This window comes from Macrobrachium rosenbergii, chromosome 37 (assembly GCF_040412425.1).
Source record: "Macrobrachium rosenbergii isolate ZJJX-2024 chromosome 37, ASM4041242v1, whole genome shotgun sequence".
NCBI lineage: Eukaryota > Metazoa > Arthropoda > Malacostraca > Decapoda > Palaemonidae > Macrobrachium > Macrobrachium rosenbergii.
In genome coordinates, this window is record NC_089777.1 from 829,703 (window position 1) to 852,500 (window position 22,798).

Below are 22,798 nucleotides of genomic sequence, written 5' to 3' on the forward strand. Positions count from 1 at the left end.
GATATTGTTTTGTTTTACACTCTTTATAACATTATGTAGCTTACCTGATTGGCGAGGATTGTGGTGTAGATCAACTGTGGTTTTTGAGTGAATTATCTCACTAGGTGATTTTGATCCATCGACTTTGTTTAGAGACAATATTTCATACCAATTGCCAGGTATTTCAGCATGTTTTGTAACTAGAGGGGAAAAGGAAGGTGGTCTCCCTCTTTTTCTATTGGAAAGTGGGGAGGTGTGTTGGTATTTTCCCTCTGTTATGAGAGCATTAACATGCTCTTGAGTACCGAGTTCCTCTCCTTAATCAGGCACTGAGAGCACCCGAGATGACAGCCTACGGCTGCTCATCTTAGGAGAAGGTGGTACAGAAGGACGGGGAGTAATATCCAAAATTGGAGGCACTGATATCTGAATTGGAGGCTGAGCATTATATCTGAACTTATGCTTGCATTCATTGGCCTACCTGGCATTTTTTGTTTGTCTTGCTTAATGAGATTTGATTTCAAGGCATTTGGCTTAATTCTTTTCCTTACTTAGAAGTCTTCGAGCATAACCCACACTTTTATGCTCTGCATCTGATTTTAGCAGAGCAGTTGCTTCCATCTGAAAATGTGGGCATTTTCTATCACTGGACTTATGACTCAAATTACAATTAATGCATTGAGTGCCTAATGTGCATTTGCCCATGTGCTGGTGCAGAATAGTTGTCACACAAGCACTATAGTGGTTTTTCTTTATATGGGCATACCGACACCCTTTCATTTGCTATACACAAATGAGAGGGAACATTATGATCCTCAAAAGTAATAATTATCATTGTAGTTTTTGGAATGTTTGTACCTGTCAAACCTGTTTTGGACACATTTCTAATATCTCCTCTTCTTTAAAGTCATATAAATACCTGTCGAAGATTACCCCTCTTCCAAAACTAAAATTAATATGGGGTTTGATATCTACTAACATTTCACTGTCATCTACTTTTAAACTGCAAAGCATTGATTGTGTCTTGGATTTTGCATGAATAAGAACAGATTTCTTACCAAATCTAGAAATGTCACCATTTCCTATAGTGCCTACATTCTTTTGCAAATATTTACTGAATTTAAAATAATTATAATTCTCCTCTTTTGCAGTTGCTGAAAGCCATTGGGGGAGTTTAGGTACTCTCTGCAGATTATTTTCAAGAGTCGGAGACTCACTGTCATTCCAGTCAGCTGGGTGATAAACATCTAAATTTCTAGGAATTACAATTATTAAGAAGAATACTTTCAATGTTACATGTGGCACTAAAGGCTGCTTGGTGTGTCTCTCAAAAGTGATCCACGCTTTCCATTTCTCATCAGCTTCAATGTAGTTCCTACATATCTCTAAAATTTTCCCATATTGTTTAAATGATACAAAAATAGACTAATAATGGCATTCAGGGGGATTTCATATACATGCAGAATTGTCCATTTTCTATGGTGACTTTCATTACTCTTAGAATCTTTCTTTCTTTGTGGAGTTCCCTGTGGGAAGGGTGCATCAACCTTAGTTTCTTCTTTCTAAGGTGGAATCTATAAGGCAATACCAATATCCTTTCCATGCCAGAAGTCATTGCCAGTGTTGGTGAGTCGTCGGATCCAAGGAAGGAAAACTAGTTGCAAAATCCATAAATTTTAAGCAAGCCAGTCCAAGTGCAGAAGTCCAAAAGGCGCACACCCAACACCCAAGAGCCCCCACACAGACCCCAACAGCACATCAGAAAGGAAAACCAGGCAGCTTCTACTACCCAGCCTCCCCACCCCAACATACTGCCAAAGTCTGCAGAGACCCCATGCTGCCAAACATGCATACACCAGACCACCACACACAAACCAGCACACCCACCCACCCAAAACTGCTTGGTTATATTAAGTATCATGGACCAGTCAGGTATTTGCATTTTCCACCTATGGCACAAGTAAAAGTTGACTCCCAATAGTCCACCCCATACCCTACCCTTTCAGGATAGCACCAATATGCTTGCAGTGGCTCAGGTATAAGCCAATCTGCCTGCTGGGAGTTCTGCCCCCACTAATGGGGACCGACTCCCCACTCCAAACGTGTATGTGGGCTTCCAGACAAAAGCCAGGAGTCCCATCTCCAAAAACCAGGCCCCCCTTGGATTCCAATGGGCTGATTCCTGGAGATGGTTCCGCCCTCAAGATAGCAATGGGAAAATCCCATCACTATCTCTCTTAGCTCCAAACCATATTGGGTGGCGACTCAACCACCACAACTCCCGTAATTAGCTTCGAAAGCAAACCCCTTCCAAAACACGATCCCGTCTCAGACTCACCTACGCAGTAAAATTTTGCTAAAGTAGAAATGTCCATGTCATTTAAACCAAAAACTATGTAGGATGATTTGTCAGGATATCGAGGGATGAATGGATTTTTATTTAGCATTTCCCATCGTTTTGTGTGAGAGAGAGAGAGAGAGAGAGAGAGAGAGAGAGAGAGAGAGAGAGAGAGAGAGAGAGTGAGAGAGAGAGAGAGAGAGAGAGAGTAATTGTCGTTAGTGAGTGTTTCGGTTGTTGGAAGAGGGATAAGGGTCGTTAGTTGGAGTGTGTTTACGGCGCTGTCTGTCTGTGAGAATGTGAAGGAGGGTTCGTTTTGTTGTTGAGAGTTTTTAGTCAGAGCTAGTGCCGGTCAGTGGTTTTCGTGTTGGACAGTTTTTGTCGTATGCTTTTCCGGGAGTTGTTGGTTTTTCTTGCTGGTGTGCTGTGTTATTGTGTGTGTGTTCTGTTTCCTTTTTTTTTATTTCCTTGTTGTGTTTGTGGTTGTGGTTGTTACAGAGGCCTTAATCCATCTCCCAGCAACCGAGGATCAGGGTGAGTGTTCTATGTATCTGTGTTGTGTGTTGTTTTTGTGTTTTGAATTCCGCCCTGGGTCCCTTAGCCCCTCACCTCGTCTAGGCATCCTACTAAAGACTCTATCTAAAAGAGATAAATCACTGGCAGAAGCAGACATCCACCCCAGAGAACAGTATACTAGTAAAGGAAGCACAAAGACCTAACACAGGTTGCACTGATTTTATCAGTTATAAATATGTATATTAGGCCTTATAAACAATACCTAACTTTTGTGCGGCATTTGCTGATACTTTCATGAGATGTTTCTCAAAACTTAGATGTGAGTCAAAAGTTACACCTAGTATAGTTAAAGCTTCAGACTCATTCAGCAAAGTTCCATTCACCTGAAGGGGAGGATGGGGTGGGAAATCTGTATGAGATCTCCTTATCAATAGTGTTTTCGTTTTACCGGAGTTCAGCCTCATACCCCACCAACTATACTACTCACTGATCTGGTCCATGTCCCGATTGAGGCTAAGGGCAGCTTCATTTTTCATAAGGGGAGACTTTACTACACCCACAAGTGTTACATCACTGGCATACTGAACAATCCTCTTTTCCCGGTCAACAACCATATCACTTGTATACACCAAAAATAACAGTGGACCAAGAATAAAGATCCCATCCACAGCAACTCATTGCTGCCTACCCGTAAGGAAATCTTGAAGTAATCCTGAAACATCCAAGATTATTTAGTTTATAAATGAGTGCCTTGTGATTTACTAAATCGAAAGTAGTACTAAAATCTATCTGCACTCAAAACTCCTACAAAGGTTCCCTTGCAAATGGCAAGTCAAGTCTAAAAGGACATTGCAGGTACCTAACCGCTTCCTATATGCTACTGACTATCAGCTAACCATCATTTAGATTCTACACACTTATATAGTGGCTTAAAAATGAGTTTTTCAGCAACTTTGGAGAGCACAGGGAGAATAAAGATTGGCCTGTAGTTACTGCAGTCTGCAGATGTGCAACTCTTTGGAACAGGCACAGTATTACTAAGCTTGCGATCATTCGCAAAGATACTACATTGACATAAAAATCTATAGAATCTACCTATCTTGGGAGACATCACGCTAGAAATTTTCTTAAAAAACAAAGGAACAAACCATCACGACTTTCTCCACACCAGCTATCAAGAATATCCACACTTTTCTTAAGATCCTTGGAGCAAAATGGAAATTTTGTAAGAATAGGCTCAGGATAAGTATCAGGGAGAGGGACACCCTCAGCTGACTGCTTAGCTTCAAAGCCTCAGTGAAGCAGTTCAGCCTTTTCCCTAGGGCCAGAAACCAATTTACCATAATCTGTTAATGGTGGTGGAATGGAAGATGACCTCCACCCAAACACAGATGATGCCAATTTGGTCCACCACAGATGAGGCTGAGTAATTCCTTAGTTTCCTCTTCAAGGAATTATTTTAATTTCTCTCAGCTGTATGGTAAGTTCTATTAGCAGCATGGTGAGACTCAACAAAAATGGTGTAATTTTCATTTGAACTATTTCGTCTCCAAGCATTGAATTTGGTCTGTCATCAAACCATGGCTGTCATTTGTCCCAAATTTGATGACCTTTCTATGGACATATCTCATTAAAATAGCCATCAGCATTTCATTTAACTTCTTCTTGGGGTCAGGATCTAATATAGTACTGTATCTGAAATATAAAGTTCCTGACAAGCTTCAATAATATGATCCCAGTTGGCTCTGGGTTTTAGCCAGACCATTTTTCCAGTGGCAGCATTAGGAATACAGTACATATACTGATTGACAGGTATGTCCATCTCAGTGGTGCAACGATCACAAGTGCCTATGTATTCACAGACCTTGGACTTGACAATAGCTGGAACATCTGTGAATAAGAGGTCTAATCTATTACCAGAAATGTGAGTGAGTTCCTCAGTTAGTTGGACAAAATAGGAGGATACACAGAACGCAAAAGCAGACCGGCCATGTTGATCTGTGAAATTTGAATTAAACCATTTACTGTGCTTTGCATTACAGTCTCCACAAATACTGAATGAAGCTTTTGAATCCTGTGACTGAGCCATACTAATCCTCTCCAAGAGTGTCATAAACAGAATCGTTGATATTTGGATTGCGGTAAACAGCAAATATAGTACATATATACATTGTAGTACTTACTGAAAATTTTAAAACAAAGAACTTCATGGCAACCAAACTCCAAATTTTTCTGACGATGATAGGACATCCAGACTTAGTGTACTATACAGTCATACCTTGTGCATGTGGGATGTTACAATGATAAATAAAGTCAGGGCCATCAAACACCGGGATTAATTTTAACTCAACCTTTGACTTGTTACTGCTTACAAGAGTATCAGATAAGAACATAAAATCGTAGTTATGGGCAAAGCTCTAGAGATCAAGAAAATTTTACCTTAACCCTTAATGGACAGGCATAATCATATGAGTATCTATAACAGGTTTTGAGCGATGGACGGGCTAACTCATGAGTATTAATATTACGCGCCATACAATTTGGATTAATTTAGTAGGAAAGATTTCACAGCACTTCAATGTTTGATAAATGACTTATGGCAACTGTGTAGCTCAGCACAAGACAGAGGGGTGATTAGTGTGCCTCAAGACTTGATGGGGGAATGTATTGGCCCTCTCTATCCCATGATGTCTTTTTATTTATTTGCTCGTCAATATACCAAGGGATTGCTGTTGGTTTTACTTCTTATCTTTTATGATAGTATGTCAGCTATAATTGTAATTTTGCAAAGAAAAGTGCATAGAAATATTAGAAAAAACATGTATACCTCACAAAAAGTTACTGCACCTCCCCATCTCAGTAAATCTCGTAAATATTTTACAACAAATATACTCAGAAAATTTCGCTCTTACCCCTTATATGAGCTGCAATTATAATGTTACAAAACAAAATAAAATAAATTATTAGAAAAAACATATATAACTTGGTAAAATTGCATATTTCTACAAGTGTCTTGCAAAAGAGGCCCCACACAGGGTTGTAAATAGTCACTTTCAACTTCCCGTGGAAGGTAGGGAAGAATTTTTTTTCTTACACCATGTGCATTTGCATATCTTTCTCTCTCCAATGATGTGTTTTTTCTTAAACTGGCCAACCTTAAAGTTTGCCCGGTCTGGGGGGTGTGTTTAATATATATTTAGCCCATCCCTTAAGGGTTAAGCCCCCAATATTTGAGTAAAGTACTCTGCAGTTTTTCTTAATGTAATGAGTAACTGGCCCAGGGTTCAGCTCTAGTCTCCCAAAAGAATTAAAATTAACATAAAATCAGTATCACAACTAATAACAGTAACATTGTAAAAATCACCAGAACAATAAACAACAATACCATTAACAACAATAGTATTTACACAAATTCTGCTGCAAGTATAAGGAAAATGAAGTCCCCCAGGTTTGCCACAACAACTGGGAGAGAACAGTCAGGATGGGTTTAGAAATAAAATGCTCAGTAGGAATAGACAGGTAGAGATAAAGGCACTTTCCTGATAATCCATGAAGCAATTTTTGCTTTCTCATCAGCCTGTCCTACACACTTTTCAAAAAAACAGGAAGTTGAATGAAAAAAAGGTTAAATGCTGATTGTACCCCCAGGCAAGGGAACTCAAACCCATGACCATGGAAGGCACAGTCCAAAGTTGGAGAACAAGGTTTGAATTCAGAGTAACCTTCTCTTAGAAGGATTGCCTATCAAGGCTAAAGGGTCCCTTCTACCCGCTGGTTTGATTTTGGAGTGTCCTTCTCCTAAAAGAATTGCCTGCCAAGGCTAAAGAGTCTCTTCTACAACTTACAAAAAATTAACAAACAAGAGTCCGTAGGTCAGTGGTTAAAGTCATACCTGCTAGTTTTATGAAAAAGAAACCTCCTACGACCACAAACCACAAACCACAAACCACTCTATCTAAGACATAAATCTCTGGCAGAAGCAGACATCCACACTGGAAAACAGTATTCTAGTAAGGGAAAGACAAATGACCTAAAACAGGTTGCGCTGCATTAATCACTGTTGTAAATATATGAGGCACTTCTTGACATTTCCATTAAACATCCATAAAAAGTGGGTTGCAAGTCAAAATTTGAACCAAGTATAAGTAAATGTATGGCACTGACACTGGCATTTGTATAGGAACATCTAGGGCCTGTGTTTTAGGACATACTAACCTCATTTGAATCATCATTCAGAACAATCTGTGTGACATCTGTAGTTATTTCTGTTACAGGATTACTGACTAAAGCTTCAGCTGGCTGGTCATCCAGAAGCTCATCTTTTGCTTCTTTGAGCCACTCAAATAATGTAAAAGTCATACTCATTCCAAGATTAGCTTCAGCTTGCTCTTGCAGTCCCATAGTTATCTTCTCTTTAACGGATGCTAAACTAAAAGAAAAACACTGCATTGTAAAACTTTGAAAACAACCTTTTAAAATTAATTTCCGTAATGTGTGACACGTTTTCAAAAACGACAACTCATAACAACTAATTAGGTATGGCATGCAAAACTTTAATAGGAAATTCTTAAATAATTCTAGCACAAATATGACATTTTTATAATAAAATAAAATTTTATATATACTTACCAAGTAATTACATAGCTATAGTTTCCACTTAAACAGCAACTTATATTAAAAATTTTGCTGGTAGTGCTTCAATAAACTGTAGTATGTGTAGGAGATCAGCCCGTCCCACTAACGGAGTACTGGAATGACCTAGCAGACAATCCTCATTCGTTTTATACCTTATGTCCATCAGAGGGGAGGAAGGTGGGCTCCGATTCTATAACTACTTGACAGGAGGTGGGATACATGGACATACTATTCTACTCCAAAACATTAAGTCATGTAATGAATCTGACATAGAAAAGTTGCTAGCACTGAATAAAATGCTTGTCATTTTTTATCAGTTAAGAGAGCCTACAGTATAAAACTGCAACTGGTTGCCGCTCAACTTAACCTGTAGTGGCATGGCGGTAAAGCCAAGGGTTGCCTCTACTTAAGTGGGAGCTTTGTACGAAGGAGTACTACGATGGCTGCCACAGCATTAGTGGAAGTTATGCAGCTAAGAAGTTATCGGATAGCTAGCAAAACTTTAAAAGGCGTCCTTGCCCTGGGCGCAGTGCCAACATGAAAAACAACCAGAAACACTATCACCTACACTGAAATAACACCACAACCCATCCACTGAGATTGGTGGGGGATGCTCCAGGTACTTTGTACCCCTGGCTCCTAAAACTCTATACAGGCGGTCCCGGTTTACGACGGGGTTCCGCTCTTGCGCCGCGTCAGAACCCGGTCGTCGTAAGCCGGAACATCGTCGAAAATCGTCAAAAATCATAAGAAAACCTTACTTTTAATGCTCTGGGTGCATTGAAAACGATGTAAACTGCATTATTATTGAGTTTTACATCAAAAACCTTCAAATTATGATTATTCTGCCATTTTGGGGCCATATTTCTTCCGTCGATCGGCGTACGACGCGTCGAACCCCGAACATGCGTCGTGAAATAATTTCTGATGAATATATTTGAAAAGCATCGTAACCTCGGATCGTCAGAAGTCGGAACCGCCGTAAACCGGGACTGCCTGTACTGTAACTCGCTAGAAGGTGGTGCGGAGATGTAAAAGAAATCCTATGCTTCCTCCTGCCATACCATGCCAGTCATTATCCTGTGGTACGGCAGAATTTTAAACACTATTTAGCTAGCGCCAGTCTGGAGTTGTTGCCAGGTGAGCCGTGGAAGCTCACAGATTGGTATATATAAATATTGCTGGTGCCAGACTGTAGCTGGCGCCAGGCAAGCTGGGTGCCAGTTGAGCTGCTGGGAGTTCGCAGAAGCCATAAGCTCTAAAGTTGGTGCCAGACTGTAGCTGGCGCCCGGTGAGCAGAGTGGCAAGGGAGCCCGAAGCTCTGGGCGCTGGGAGCTCTATCGCTGGGGGCCAGACTTGTAGCTCATGCCAGGTGAGCTGAGTGCCAGGAGAGCTAGCAGCTTGAGGTTCTGGAAGCTCTATAGGTGGCAACAGACTGTAGATGGTGCCTGGAAAGCTGGGTGCCAGCAGAGCCAGTAGCTCCGGTTTCACTTCCTAAGATAGTGAGACGTGAAGGACGATTATACTTCCAGTACATCGATGCAGAATGGAAGTAAGGGAAATATTGTGCCTGAAAGCTGAAGAAGTAGAGACTGATCTGGTGTCCTTAGCTTTCACTAAAAGAAGGCAAAATGTACTCCTGAATCTGACAGAGTTTCAGAAATAAAATCTCTTTAGGATGAAGGACAATACGATCTTAGTCAGAGGGCGAGGGGGTTCTTGACAGAACATCAAAGGATAAGTGAGGCCCTCTTGATTATCAAGTCCTGCTCAAGTAAAACCTAAGAGCTCCAATTAGACAGTGAGCTCAATCTTTTCCCTCAGAGTTGGGGAGTGCTCCTGGGTGCTTGGAGCATGCGCTGGACGGCAGGCAAGTTAGGAATTCGGGAGCTGGAAGAAGCTCTTGGAAACCAAGGATGTCCATTAAGCTCTAAGGGAGAAAGAACGGATCCAGATCTTGCATGAATCCTTGTTCTTGGTTAAAATTCAAAGGAAAACGAGCAAACTGCAACTCTTGCTTCCTAGCTGGGCATGTAAAGGGTTTGAGAGGTCGTTGAGAAGATGAAAGATCCAGGTCTCTGTCCTTAAACCAAAGATAAGCATAGATCGGTACCTCTACAAGGAAAGCGACAGATTCTACTTCTTCTAAGACACAAAGGGGTAATCTGCAGCAAGGTCAGACATGTCTTAAAAGAAGAGACGTAGAATCCAAGACATCAGCTTTGGAAGATGACCACTAAGGCTGGTAGGCGGAGGAAGAGGGTGACTTCTGAATCCTGTAACAGCCTCTGCAACACATCTTGAAGACTCTTCAGAAGACAATCCTCCGGACAGTCTGGCACCTGTCTGGGCAAGAGCGGTGTTATCTCTGAGAAGAAATGGTTTGGGGGAAGGTACTTGGAGAGTCCACCAACAACCGTAGTAGGTTCGGGAGCCATTACATGGGCCAGAACGGGCTCAGAGCATAACCAGAAAATTGAGCCTGAGACAGTTTAGCGCTTCCTCAACCATGTTGAAGGGTGGAAGGCAAGGAGGTCCAAGAAAGACCGGCTATAGCATGGTGCCTGTTGCCCATGCTATAACTGGAGTATGGCGAAGGTTCCTTGAAGTGGCAAACAGGTCCAAGGTTGGCTTGCTTCACACAATAAACAGATTCCAACAACCCAGGGGATTGAAAGGCCATGTTTCTGATGGCCCAGTACGTCCTTCAAAACTTACCTCCCCGAATAAATCGAGTGACTAGAAGACTTGACTGATCAGTCAACAGGGGAAGAACTCTGCTGTTTGGTTGAGAGGGAAAGCTGGATCCAGCTTCCCTGCTTAAGCAGAAGCATTAGGACTTAGGTCTCATCTAAGTGGACTACCACAGTCTAGACGTGAGCTAGGGATGAGCTGTACTGGAGTCGTAAGAGAATCGCTTTAGCTCTCCAAAGTAGATGTCAAGGTTCCGTTCTTCTTCAGGACCGAGTCCGGGAGATTTTCCCGGTTCCTCAAGTGGGCTTCCTTGACCTAGATCTGAGGTGCTGAGAAGACTAGAACTTGGCTCAGCAAAAGAAGGGATTCCCTTGCACAAGTCACATTTGGACAGCTCCCACTAAAGGTTCACTAAAAAACCTGGGATAAGAAACAACACAGAGGTGTCCGACTGTGTTTCCTTGTCCCAGTAAGATTACTGTCAAGAGCCTTGAGCCCCTTTTCTTCAAAGGAAATGAAGAAGTCAGTCGACAAGTAAAGACTGAGGTAAAGCCCAGACAAAAGAGGAAGTCAAATGCAGGAAGCACTAGGACTTTGGAGAGGGCCAGAAGCATCACAGAGAGGCTGAAGCACAGACTCCCGATTGGGAAGCCCTGTCCTGAAAGACGGAACTAAAAAGCTCTCTGGAGTCCTGATGGGGATATGGAAGAATGATTCCTGCATATCCAAGCTCCCATCCAAATGTCCTGGAGAATGGATGATAGAACTGTTAGGATCGTCTCCTTCTTGAACTTCATCTAATGTCTGAGAGAGAGAAAAGAGGAACTGTGGTCATACAGCTCAGCGTCGGGAGCTGAGTACAAGAAAATAGTGTCAAGCACTCCAAAACTGGTGTTGGGGCGATGTCGTTTGGGAACAATGGCCCATGCAACTGCGTGACTCTTACAGTGGAAGAGAGCACCAAAAATCTCCTTCTAGGAGCGGAAAATTCTAAAAACCATAACTGTCTGTGTCTGCACATGACAGGACACAGAAACAATCTGAGGCATGACTCTTGATACTGTAAACACTTGGGAGTCTCTGTCTACTTAGCCAGATCTCCTGCCTGGAAAAGAAGAAAGTGAAGGAGCTTCCACAACAAGATAGTGAGTGGGCTGTACGTCGCTCCAGGGTGAAAGTCTGATATGAAGAATTGGCAACTGGCGATCAGGGAGAGGTGCTGGCCACTAGACTGGCGCTCAAAATAGAACAACAGTGTGTTCTTAGGAAAAACAGGCGCTGAGAACTAAAAGAGGGCGGAGCCTCTGGCACTGGGTGCTCTGACACTGGACACTCAGACACTAGACACTCAGTGGACGCTGTAACAGGCCCAATGAATTACTAAGTTGGTGCTGAATGGGCTCTAACGAAGGAACAAGGAGTGGATGAACTGATGTAGCAAACTGAAGAGGTGGTGCCTATCATTCCAAGTGTGGTGTTAGGTGACTGACAGCTGGCGCCAAATGGACTGCTGGTGCCAAACGGACAAAAGGATGAGCAGACATAGGTGGATGTTTGGACACAGGAGGACATGCAAACATGGAAGCTTGGACACTGCACACTTGGAGGCCACTGGACACTAGGATACAGATGGGCACTTGGACACTACTGGGCACCCGCTGGGTGCTCGGACACTACTAGGCGCCCGCTGGGTGCTCGGAAACTACTGGGCACCCTCTCGGCGCTTGGACACTAATGGGCGCCCACTGGGCACTTGGACACTACTGGGCACCCACTAGGCACTTAGACACTACTGGGCGCTCAGACAATACTGGGCACTCGAATCCCACGGATGTGAGACACTGGGATCCCAAAACATATCAACAGTGCCTCCTGTCCACACTGGGATCCATATCTGTTTGCACTGGGATCTGTATCACTACGACAATGAATGCACATCGCTATGGACACCTTTTCAATGGCTGATTGTCAAGACCTGCGGACAGCAGGCTCAACTGAGGGGCAACTATCCGGGAGCAAAACACTTTCGGATTCCCATGGACCAACATTATGCCTCCTCCCAGGTTTAGAGGAGTCTCACAGGGACTGGGTTTAGGAGATCCAATAGGGCCAGATAGCCACCTCCTCCACTACACATCCAGCAAGATGCCTTTCCAGTGCCTGTCTGTCAATACCTGGGACCGCAACAGGCTCGACTGAGGGGGCAACTAATCAAGTGGAACCCCTGACCTCCCTTGGACTTCCAGTATGCCTCCTTCCAGATTTAGGAGTTTGACAGGGACCTTTGTCTTGGAGCATCAAAGGACAAGTAGCTACCCCCTCCACTGCACTACACTTCACTATTACCAGGTTAACATCTTTTAACCAAGACACAAGACTGGCAAAGGAATGGAGAGGAAGCAAGGGAGCCAGTGGACAAGAGGGCTACTAGAAGGAGAGAATTGGCGCCAGGGTGGCCATGCCGAGCGCATGAGAGTGAGTGCTGGAGGTTGAAGCTGGCACCCGAGATTGATGCCAGCAAGTAAGAAGCTCGGGAGAAATGCAGCTTGGGAGATGCGGGAGCTTCTGGGCGCTTGTAGCATGAGCTGGTGCCAGGATGAAATCTCTGTATCGTACAAAAAAATGTACTGCCGAAGCAAATACAGAGCTGATTCTCAGCTGTCGAGAACATCCCTAGCAAATACTCATAGCAGACAACAAAGCACCCAATTCTCTCCTTACTACTTTCTGCCTTAACACTTTTCAGTTCTTCTGCAAAGAATGATGTGAAGGTTATGGCAAAAAATTTATTTACCAGATGATTGCAAGAAGCTTAGGTCCAGTACATAAATCATAACTGTAAAAGTTACAGGCTTAATGGAATGATATAAGAATTATTTTCAAGACAATTATTAGTGGCTTGTGTGAAGCCTATGGCCGATAAACAAATCATAAATTGCATAAGTTATGGCCTAATAAAAGTTTATAATGGAATGTTGTAACATCTGAAATTACTTTTAAGGCAAAACTATTACTGGTGTCTCGCCAGTAGCCTATGGTCGGTAAACAATTCATAATTTGCAAAATTTATGTCCTAATTAAGAGGTGTAATACACCAAATTACTTCTATAATGGAATGTCGTAACATCCGAGAATAACTTTTGAGGCAAAACTATTACTGACGGCTCGCTAGTAGTTTGCGGCCGGTAAACAAGCCATAAATTCCAAAAGTTATGGCCTAATGAAAAGGCAAAACACACAACAATTTACTTTTATAAAGGAATGTCAAAACATCTGAGAATTACGTTTAAGGAAAAACTGATATAGACACTGCCAGTAGCCTAACCAGTAAGCAAACCACAAATGCAAAAGGTGCTGTTTACCGGCGGCTCATTGATGACTCTGAATCAATGTAAAAAACAAAATAAGAAAAAACTCATCATGAAAGATTTCAGCCTGAAGGCTACAATACACTATATGCATTCCAATGGCTAATTTAAAGAATCCTCCATTGAAATTCAGTAAAATAAGTGGAAAATAATGAATAAAACTGCCGCCAGACCAGGTGTTGCCACCACGGACGGCAGGAAACGAATGAAGATTGTCTGCTAGGTCATTCCAATACTCTGTTAGTGGGACGGGCTGATCACCTACACAAAACTATAATGAAGCACCACCAGCGAAATTTTTAACCTTAGCTGCTGTTCGAGTGGAAACTTCTTCTTCTTCTTCTTCTTCTTTTAACAACCTTGTTTTCCCATTTGTATGCGGAAACTATAGCTATGTAATTACTTGGTAAGTTACTTATATAAAAATTAAAGTATATGTACATATAAATAACATATGTTCTAAAGCCACTCCTAAACTTACATATGCTTGTTGTAGAAGAGATCTAGGCTGATGGTAGGAGCCACACTTGGATACTGCGGTCCCCAACCAATTTCCACCAAAAATGATTTGTTGTCACCTGTTTGCCCATACTAGGGTGAATGAGAGAAAGATATTCTAAAAAGTGAAGCATTATCAATAGCGAAATTTGATGAGACATGAATTATTGATTATGCAGTAAATAACTAAGAGTGAAAATTTTTATAATAAAATAATTATTGGATACTTACCTACTGTTCAAGTTAGCTTACATCTTCCACACTATTTGGTATGATTAGCACTCAAAATAAACAGAAGAATAATGCTTGCCTGACCTGGTTAAACTGTCTATAATCACCTGTTTCCCACCAGGTGTTGGAATGTTTGCGTTCTTGTCAGAATTCTTCATGAACATTCACTAAGATGAGGGGAGGCTGGGTGGGTTTCCACTTTGATAATTAAGTAGGTAAGTATCCAAATAATAAATCTATTAAAAATCTTCATTATCTGGGATGAATCTTACCTACTGTCTATCACATTCAATGAGGATGGTGGGTTAATGCAGCCAGAGAAACATCTGCCCAGTCAAGCAAACTAAAAGCTTTTTTTTTTAAACTGGAAAATATTTCTAAATGTTCTCACCTGTTGAGTGATCCTTCCTGGTTAGTACTGCCACCAGACAGTGGATCCACAACAGGGTGTAAGACACCCGTAGTGACACTTGTCGGAGAATATTTACAAGGTGAAAGGACTATCTTGAAGAGTACTAGTTACTCCTGTGCCAGAGTCAAAAGCCCACAACCAACAGTCAAAAACTAAAGACAATGCCCACCTTCAGATATTAAGGTATGCTTCTATGCACCAATGTGTACCTCAAGCTCCCCGAACTGACAATCTAACAATAGCAGAGAAAGGAAGATTACTGGTGCATTTGGTTCAGGATAAAATTGTTCCCGCCGCGATAATAGGAATAAGTGCTGTATAATTCTCATCCAAAATATCAATGTGTCACAAATAATGCAAGGTAAAAACTGAGTTACACCTCCACTGAGCTGCAATGACAATTTCTCTAGCAAAAAGTTCTTAAGGAAATTACAAAAGTCTTTATGGCATGGTCATCATGAGGCTTACCTTCAAAAATGGTAAAAGATCGGGATTCAACTTTGTGTGAACTGACTTAATTAAGCAACATAACAAAAAGGACATAACATTCTTTGACATAAGAGTGTTCGGCCTCCTAACACCACAGAACAAATTCTAAACTCCTCCTCCTAAAGATTTAGGTGTCTTGATAAATTCTCAGAGTTCTAACTGAACATAGCACAGCTTCTTCTTCAGTGAATGCTGAAGAAATTAAACTAAGCATCATTGCAAATCTTGGAAGGGCTTTTACTTGATATCATTTTCAGCCCTACACAACACAAGATACAAGAGACAGGCATCCCCATGAATAGAGCCCACATTACAAGAAAGGGCCTGTAGCAAGAGCTAAAAGAAAAAGAATCTTCAAAGTTATACTCTTAAGCGACGTTTTATCCAAAGGGTAAAATTGAAGTAATGTCAAAAACTTTAGGATTATACCCAAATTCCATCCTTAGAAAAGTGTAATATTCAAGTTAGCATGTTGCAGAACTGAAAGCAACAGTTATATTCTTTAATCACTGGAAAATAAAGTTGCTTAACTAGGTTATCTTAGCACTACAGGTGCTGGATATCCATTGGGAAAAGCACCATGATCAATAAACTAACCACTGTTGTTGATACAATCTAATGACTGAATGCCCTCTAGATTTAAGGACTGATTCCAAGCTGCTCATGAAAAGTCTCTAACTCACAAGAGGCAACTGACAGTTTCCATGTAGTCAGGTGAAGCATTTGGAGTTCTGACAGAACCTTTTCAGGTAATACTATCTGAAAAGATATTTCCCAGACAGCAGAAGGCGAGGAACATCTACCACCAGGAAAAATTATTGAGATACCATTCGCTCTGGGGTCACAAAGGAGCTATCAATGTCATACTTGAGGCCTCCGATGCTCACAACTTATTGAGCACTTTCTTCAGAAATGCAAATGGAGGAAAGGTATAAAGGTTTACATTCAAAGAAAAGTACTGACCGTCCATACCTGAGGATCCTGGCATGGAGAGAAGTAAACTGGGAACTATGTACAGTATTTTGGGTAGTTGTGAGCAGATTGATGTTTTGGCTCCCCAAAGATTCCACAACTCTGACAGACTTGTGGATGATGAGACCATTTTGACAGAAGAACTTGTCCTTTCTTGCTGAATCGGTCCGTGATAACATTTTTTCTCCTTGGGATAAGTTATGGTAGAAGAATGCTGTTTCTGTACAAAAGTTCAGTATGGCTATGTAGTGGAGTGGGTAACTACAAAAAAATAGGGGAAAAGTGCAAATGGTGATACAAGCATAAAAATTGGCTCAACTATTCTTCTTGTCCCTTGGTCTCATTATCAACCTTCGGCCACACAAAATTTTGCCATTTTCCAAGATGGCCGACAGGTTTTCAAAAATGGCGTCCTGAGAATATTTGAATATTGGTATTTAACTGATTAATCACATTCAAATCCCTACATCACTCCCATTTTATATTAAAATATTAAAAACAAGCCTTAATATATATAGATACATCATTTCTCTGCATAGAAATATCCAAGATGACTGTCACTATATCAAAATGTCTGCCAAAATGCCAAAATTGGTACTTAAGCTCATATATGAGGCTAAAGGTCAGGTAATACATGGATTTGGGGTAACTTCAGCCTGATCAGTTCATTTTTTGTAGATTAGAAATCAATTAATCCCCAGTTAATTAATTTTCATCCTTATTTAGAAAAAAAATGGGTAATAAGTTTAATGTAAAAGTGTAATAGTGTAGTGTCAGTGTACTACCTGGGCACACTGGTTTACACTATAGCTGTGAAACTTAGCATGGGGTTCAGTGCTAGCTAATGGCAGAGATTTGTTATTAGTTTCCTAAATGCTGTTTAGCTAGCCCCACTTCAAAGCTAAACAGCTGCACCTTCTAGATGGTGTACAGATCACACAGGAATTAAATAACACTGGGTGAATGATCGGGCTTGGGGCAGGATTATAACACATCTGAGCCTAGTTGTATCCCATATCTGAAAGTGCATATGTTATATAGGTGGTAAAAGGATAAACCCTCGGCCTATAGAACAAAAGCAATGGCAGGACAACCTTGGAAGTCAACGTCTTTCCTGAAGGGAGATAGTACGACTAACTGGAAGTTTTGTTGCTTGTGCCAAGAGGACGCACGTGAAAGACTAGTTGATGCATCTGGTGTTGGCTATGTTACCCTTGCTACAAACATTCCTGAATTCCATAAGTTAAATGCAATGCCTATACCATTTCATCCTAAAAGGCTTGATGAAGGTGATGGAATTCTGAGACCTTTGAAAATAACAAAGCAACCTATCATGAATCATGTATGCTGAAGTTCAAAACAACAAAACTAGAAAGGAAAAGGAAGTCATTGTGTAAGACAAAAGAAGATGATGATGGCCCATCAGCAAAATTCACATGTAGTAGCCAGAAGGCAGATGAAGACGATGCAGAAGAATCTAAGACTGAGAAAGAAGGAATATGCTTTATTTGTGACCAACCAGCACCAATCAAAGATTTACGATTGGCCACGACATTGCCTTTACATAAAAAGCTGCAACAATGTGCCACCAACCTACTAGATGAGAAACTTCTGGCCAAGCTTAGTGCTGGAGATACTGTTTCTCAGGACCATATGTATCACCCATCTTGTCTGACAGGTGTGCACAACAGGGAAAGGGCCTGGCTACATTCCCAGAAAATTGGAGATGATTATGTGCAATACAGACAAGAGGCATGTGCCCATGCTTTTGCTGAGCTTGAAGTGTACATAAGAGACAAGCAGGTAACTACAGATGGGTGGTGCTATTTTACAATGGTAGAACTTTATGATTTGTACAAACAAAGAAAGGAACAGCTAAATGTTGATGCTTCCTTTGTGCACCGAACACGGTTGAAAGAACAGATACTTGCCTGCATCCCAGAACTGGAGGACTTTAAAAAGGGAAGAGAAATTTGGTTTGCCTACAAAAGGAAAATGGGAGAAGCCCTAGCCACGGCATGTGACTACAATAATGTACTAATCGTGGCCAAAGCACCTAAGATATTGAAGAAACAGATGCTTGAACATGAGACAGAATTTGATGGAACCTTAACAGCAGACACTAGAAGAGAATCTGTGCCACCAAGTTTGTTGGAATTTGTAAGTGTGCTACAAAACGGTGGCAATATAAAATCCCAACTTAAATATGGAACATCATCTACTGATTTAGCTTTAGCACAACTTCTGCACTTCAACTGTCGAAAGAATCCAGCATCTTCAACATTCTCCAGACATTCCAGTCAAGAGAAAAACCAGGAAGCGTCAATTAATTGCTACATTCCATCACCATGGAATCAGCATCAGCTATGATAGGGTTCTGGAACTGACTAAAGGGTTAGGAGAAGCAGTTGTAACAAGGGCTGTGGAGGAAGAAGTAGTTTGTCCCACTACACTAAGAAAAGGGCTCTCTACAACTTGTGCTGCTGACAACCTGGACCATAATCCAAGTGCCACAACTGCACAAACATCCTTCCATGGGACAGGCATATCTTTGTTTCAGCATCCAAGCACTGATGAAAAGGGTGAGGACAGAAACTTGGCCCAAATCATCCAAATTGGAACAAAGTAAAAAAAAGTACCTTCTCTTCCTGAATATTGCATAAATAAATGTACCTCCTGCTCACTTTAAACATGAGAATCCCCTCCCTTCCTCCAGTGGAAGTGCAGGACGCCAACAGGTTGTGATTTCAAAGCATCTTTCTCTTGAGTATGAATGGCTTGAGAAAGTCAGTCTGTTGGACAGGAGTGAAAATGCTGTGTCCATATCTTGGGCAGCACATCACGCTCCTCAGAAGTGACAGGCTCCATTTGAAATAAGCTTGTCATCAATGCTGCCTCTTTTCAAGAGGCAGCTCATTCAGTTACAATGATAAAACATGCCACGGATCTTGCAAGAGCAACCACATAGTTTCTCAATCCTGGACAAACCCCAGTTCTAGCAGCTGATCAGCCACTATTTGCAATTGCTGAGCAAATCCAATGGGATTGGCCATTGCAGTATGGTGATATGGTTATTATGTTTGGAGGACTGCATATAAAAATGGCAGCATTCAAAATTCTGGGTGATCTTTTGAAAGACAGTGGTTGGACTGGTGTCTTGCAGAAGCAGACATGTCTAGCCCACCAGGTGACAGCTTGCAGTTTATATCAGCTGCGCAAACATGCCTATATGGCATATATCCAGGAAGCAGAAGAAATTGAGCTAAGCTGTGAAAGCTGGATCAGAAAACAAGAATCACTGTCTCCCCAATTCTACTTTTGGAATCTTGTGCTTCAGCTAGAACTTCTAGTGTTTGTTTTCATCAGGTCATACCGAGAGTCTAATTTCCAATTGTACAAAGATGTGCTGCAGGAACTCATTCCTTTCTTCTTTGCCCTGGACCATGTACATCATGCCAGGTAGCTTTCAATTCATTTGAAGGACATGGAGGCTCTCCAAAATGACACATTTGATGAATTCACAAAGGGAAATTTCACTGTCCACAAAACCACTCAACCTTTTTCTTCAATGGCTATAGACCTAGCACATGAGCAGAATAATGCTCAAGTGAAAGGAGATGGGGGAGCTATTGGCCTATTTGAAGATGAAGATGCTCTCAGATGGTGGACAGTGGCTGGTCCTGAAGTAAGCCGCCTGATCGTTGAGTTTGAGACTAGAAGTGATGCTGATCCAAAATCTGAGGGTAAGCATCATGATGAAACTGAAACTGTGCAGAAAAGGTTTCTTGAAATAGTTGAAAATCTGGCAAAAGTAATCAAAGAAATGGACAACCCTTTTGAGGAAGATTTGGTGGATCTGATTGTGCTAGACAGTCATGAAATTATGGACAGCAAAGTCAGTGAATCCTTGAGATCTATGATGGGCCTTGAACAGACACAATTCACAAACTTCATTGAGAGGCTCAAGACACCCAGCAAATTCCATGAACCAGTACACAAGAACAAAATTCTATTGTTCAGTCGCAAGATGTCTACTACAGAATCCATGAGCGAACAGTCACTGCAAACCATAAAGGATGATTGTAATCTATTCTCACGCCTCTTCATATCATGCCAGAACAGACAGTGTGATTTAAATGAATTCTTTCAACATCAAAATCAAAATTGCCCACCATCACTGTCACAGAATGGACAGATGCATCAGGGCACGAAGTCACAGCTGCTGCCTCTACTAGAACAGCATGCATCAGACATCCCTGACAAAGAGCCTACCGCTGATGTTATCATAATGTATATGGTAAATTGTATTCTGTCGTGTCTCTAATTATTAAAATGTCAAGCAAAGGAATTTTTTTTGTCTGTTTCCCATTCAACTTTAAATTTGATGCTAGGCACTAATGCATTTAATTTTGAAAGAAATTCATTGAAATTGTCCCACTTATTATCCCAAATTGTTAAGATATAATCTACATATCTCATCCATAGCATGTCTTTAGGTTTGATTGCATTTATTACTACAGTTTCAAAATATTCCATGACCACAGAATAAACTGGAATACAGTATGTCTTGTATAACTTATAGCAGCAATTGTCATTTCAAAAGCCATACAGTGGAATCAGCTTCGATTCAACAAAGAAATACCATGAATCTTTCAAGAGGTGCGTGGGATTCAGATATTATAGATAAAATCTTCCTCCAACCAGTGATTAAGAAGATTAAAGAGAAACTGTCAACTGGAGTGACTTAACAGCTGATCGATGGATCTTCTGGTATAAATATGATATTTTTATGATAAAATAAAGTTTGTTCATACTTACCTGGCAGATATATATATAGCTGTCAGGTAAGTGTCATGAACAAAACTGCTTTTCTGTAGCTTTTTCTCATTCACTGTTTGCCTGAGACAGTGTGGCAGTTTGGTCTCTGAACTATAGCCTTTATTTTCCACATTTTGGCATTTCTATGGGCTCCCTTATGTTTGATGGAATTCTGTTTTAACAGAAAACATTTCACAGTCATCTTTAGCCTATTATGTAATTCAATCGTCTCTCTATGTTTCTTCGCTCACATTCAGAAGTCAAGGCCGTCTTTCTTAAGTTCGAAAAAGAACTGAACAGATTACACCGATTGAAGAATCAAAAATACTTCCTAGAAGAATGTGAGAAGGAACAAGTCCTTCCATAAATGTACAGATTCGTGAGATGAACCCTGCAATTTGACCCCTTCCCTCTCTCACACAAGATACTCCTGGAAGAAAGAATTGAAAATACAAAATGCGAGATCTCTGTACTATGCATAGTGATAAAAGGAACCCAGTCTAACCTTTGTCTCCTCACAATGGACCACATGTTCAGGTATCTGGTTTCATTTTGTTCTGACATTGCTGCCTATAATAGCGAGACTCATTCTAATAACCTAATAAATAATGGTACTTGGAACAATCTTGAGCAACAAGATAAAGTTTTAAATTTATCAAACACCCCCCCTCACCATTAACCAACACTAACCTAGATTTCATTGTTGCTTTTGACAAATTCATATCTGATAAAAATTACAGCCGAGAAGAGATATGTCTAAAAGGCATCTTACTAAATGCAATAGCTGACCTTAATAAGAAATACGGTCCCCTGTAGATTTATGAATGCCATCCGCTCACTAGAAAAATTAGATGTTGTAATAAGTAGATCCAACAAAGACAGCAAAATCGTGATTATGGACAAAGACTTTTGCCTCAACAAAATCAACCACCTCTTGGTGACACTAACACTTATGACAAATTAATGAAAGATCCCCTCCAAAACATCCCCACAGAATTTTTCAGAGAAGTAAGATTGATTGGCAAAGACAAAAAGGGCACTAAACTACTGGAGATATTTAAAGTCATTAACCCAAAACTACCTTACTTTTATGGCCTTCCCAAAACTCATAAAAATAATCTTCCATTCAGACCTATCACCTCATGTGCTGGAGCTTTCAATTATAAAATTTCTAAGTGGTTAGCCAGCCTCCTTTCCCCTTTCTTAGGCACATTTTCTCCCAGTCACATTAAACACTCTGGAGATTTCTGTCACAAATTCAAAGAAGCACATACACCACTTCACAACATAAAACTTTTAAGTTTAGATGTAGATTCCTTATTCACAAAAGTACCAGTACAGGACGTTCTACAGTTTTTGAGGGAAAAATTAGCCCCCTATTCAGATCATTTCCCACTAGCCCTACATAAAATAATACAGTTAATTGAATTATGTGTCAAATAACATTTTTACATCCACGGAGAGTCATTCTGTAAAAATAAATTCGGGTGCAGCACAGACAGCCCTTTAACTCCTGTTTTAGCCAATCTTTACATGGAATATTTTGAAACTGTAATAATAAACGTAATAAAACCTAAAGACATGCTATGGATGAGATATTTAGATGATATCTTAATATTTTGGGATAATAAATGGGGCAATTTCAATGAATTTCTTTCAAAATTAAATGCATTAGTGCCTAGCATCTAATTTAAAGTTGAATGGGAAAAAGACAACAAAATTCTTTTGAAATTTTAATAATTAGAGACACGACGGAATACAAATTTACCATATACAGAAAACCAACTTTCTCTGTCATACATCCATTTTTATAGCTATCATGACATCTCTATCAAAATTGGCACAGCC

General features: G+C 40.8%; 1 protein-coding gene across 4 annotated transcripts in view; it reads right to left on the reverse strand.

Moving 5' to 3' along the window:
• Nucleotides 1–22,798, reverse strand: part of LOC136825238 (RWD domain-containing protein 4) — a 122,148-nt gene that overhangs the window by 18,148 nt on the left and 81,202 nt on the right. For all 4 annotated transcript variants that reach the window (XM_067081272.1, XM_067081275.1, XM_067081273.1 and 1 more), the window contains exons 3-4: nucleotides 14,012–14,121; nucleotides 7,049–7,262 (exon numbers count right to left, since the gene is read on the reverse strand). In XM_067081272.1, the coding sequence (XP_066937373.1) occupies nucleotides 7,049–7,262; nucleotides 14,012–14,121 (324 nt within the window). The remainder of the gene's footprint in view (nucleotides 1–7,048; nucleotides 7,263–14,011; nucleotides 14,122–22,798) is intronic.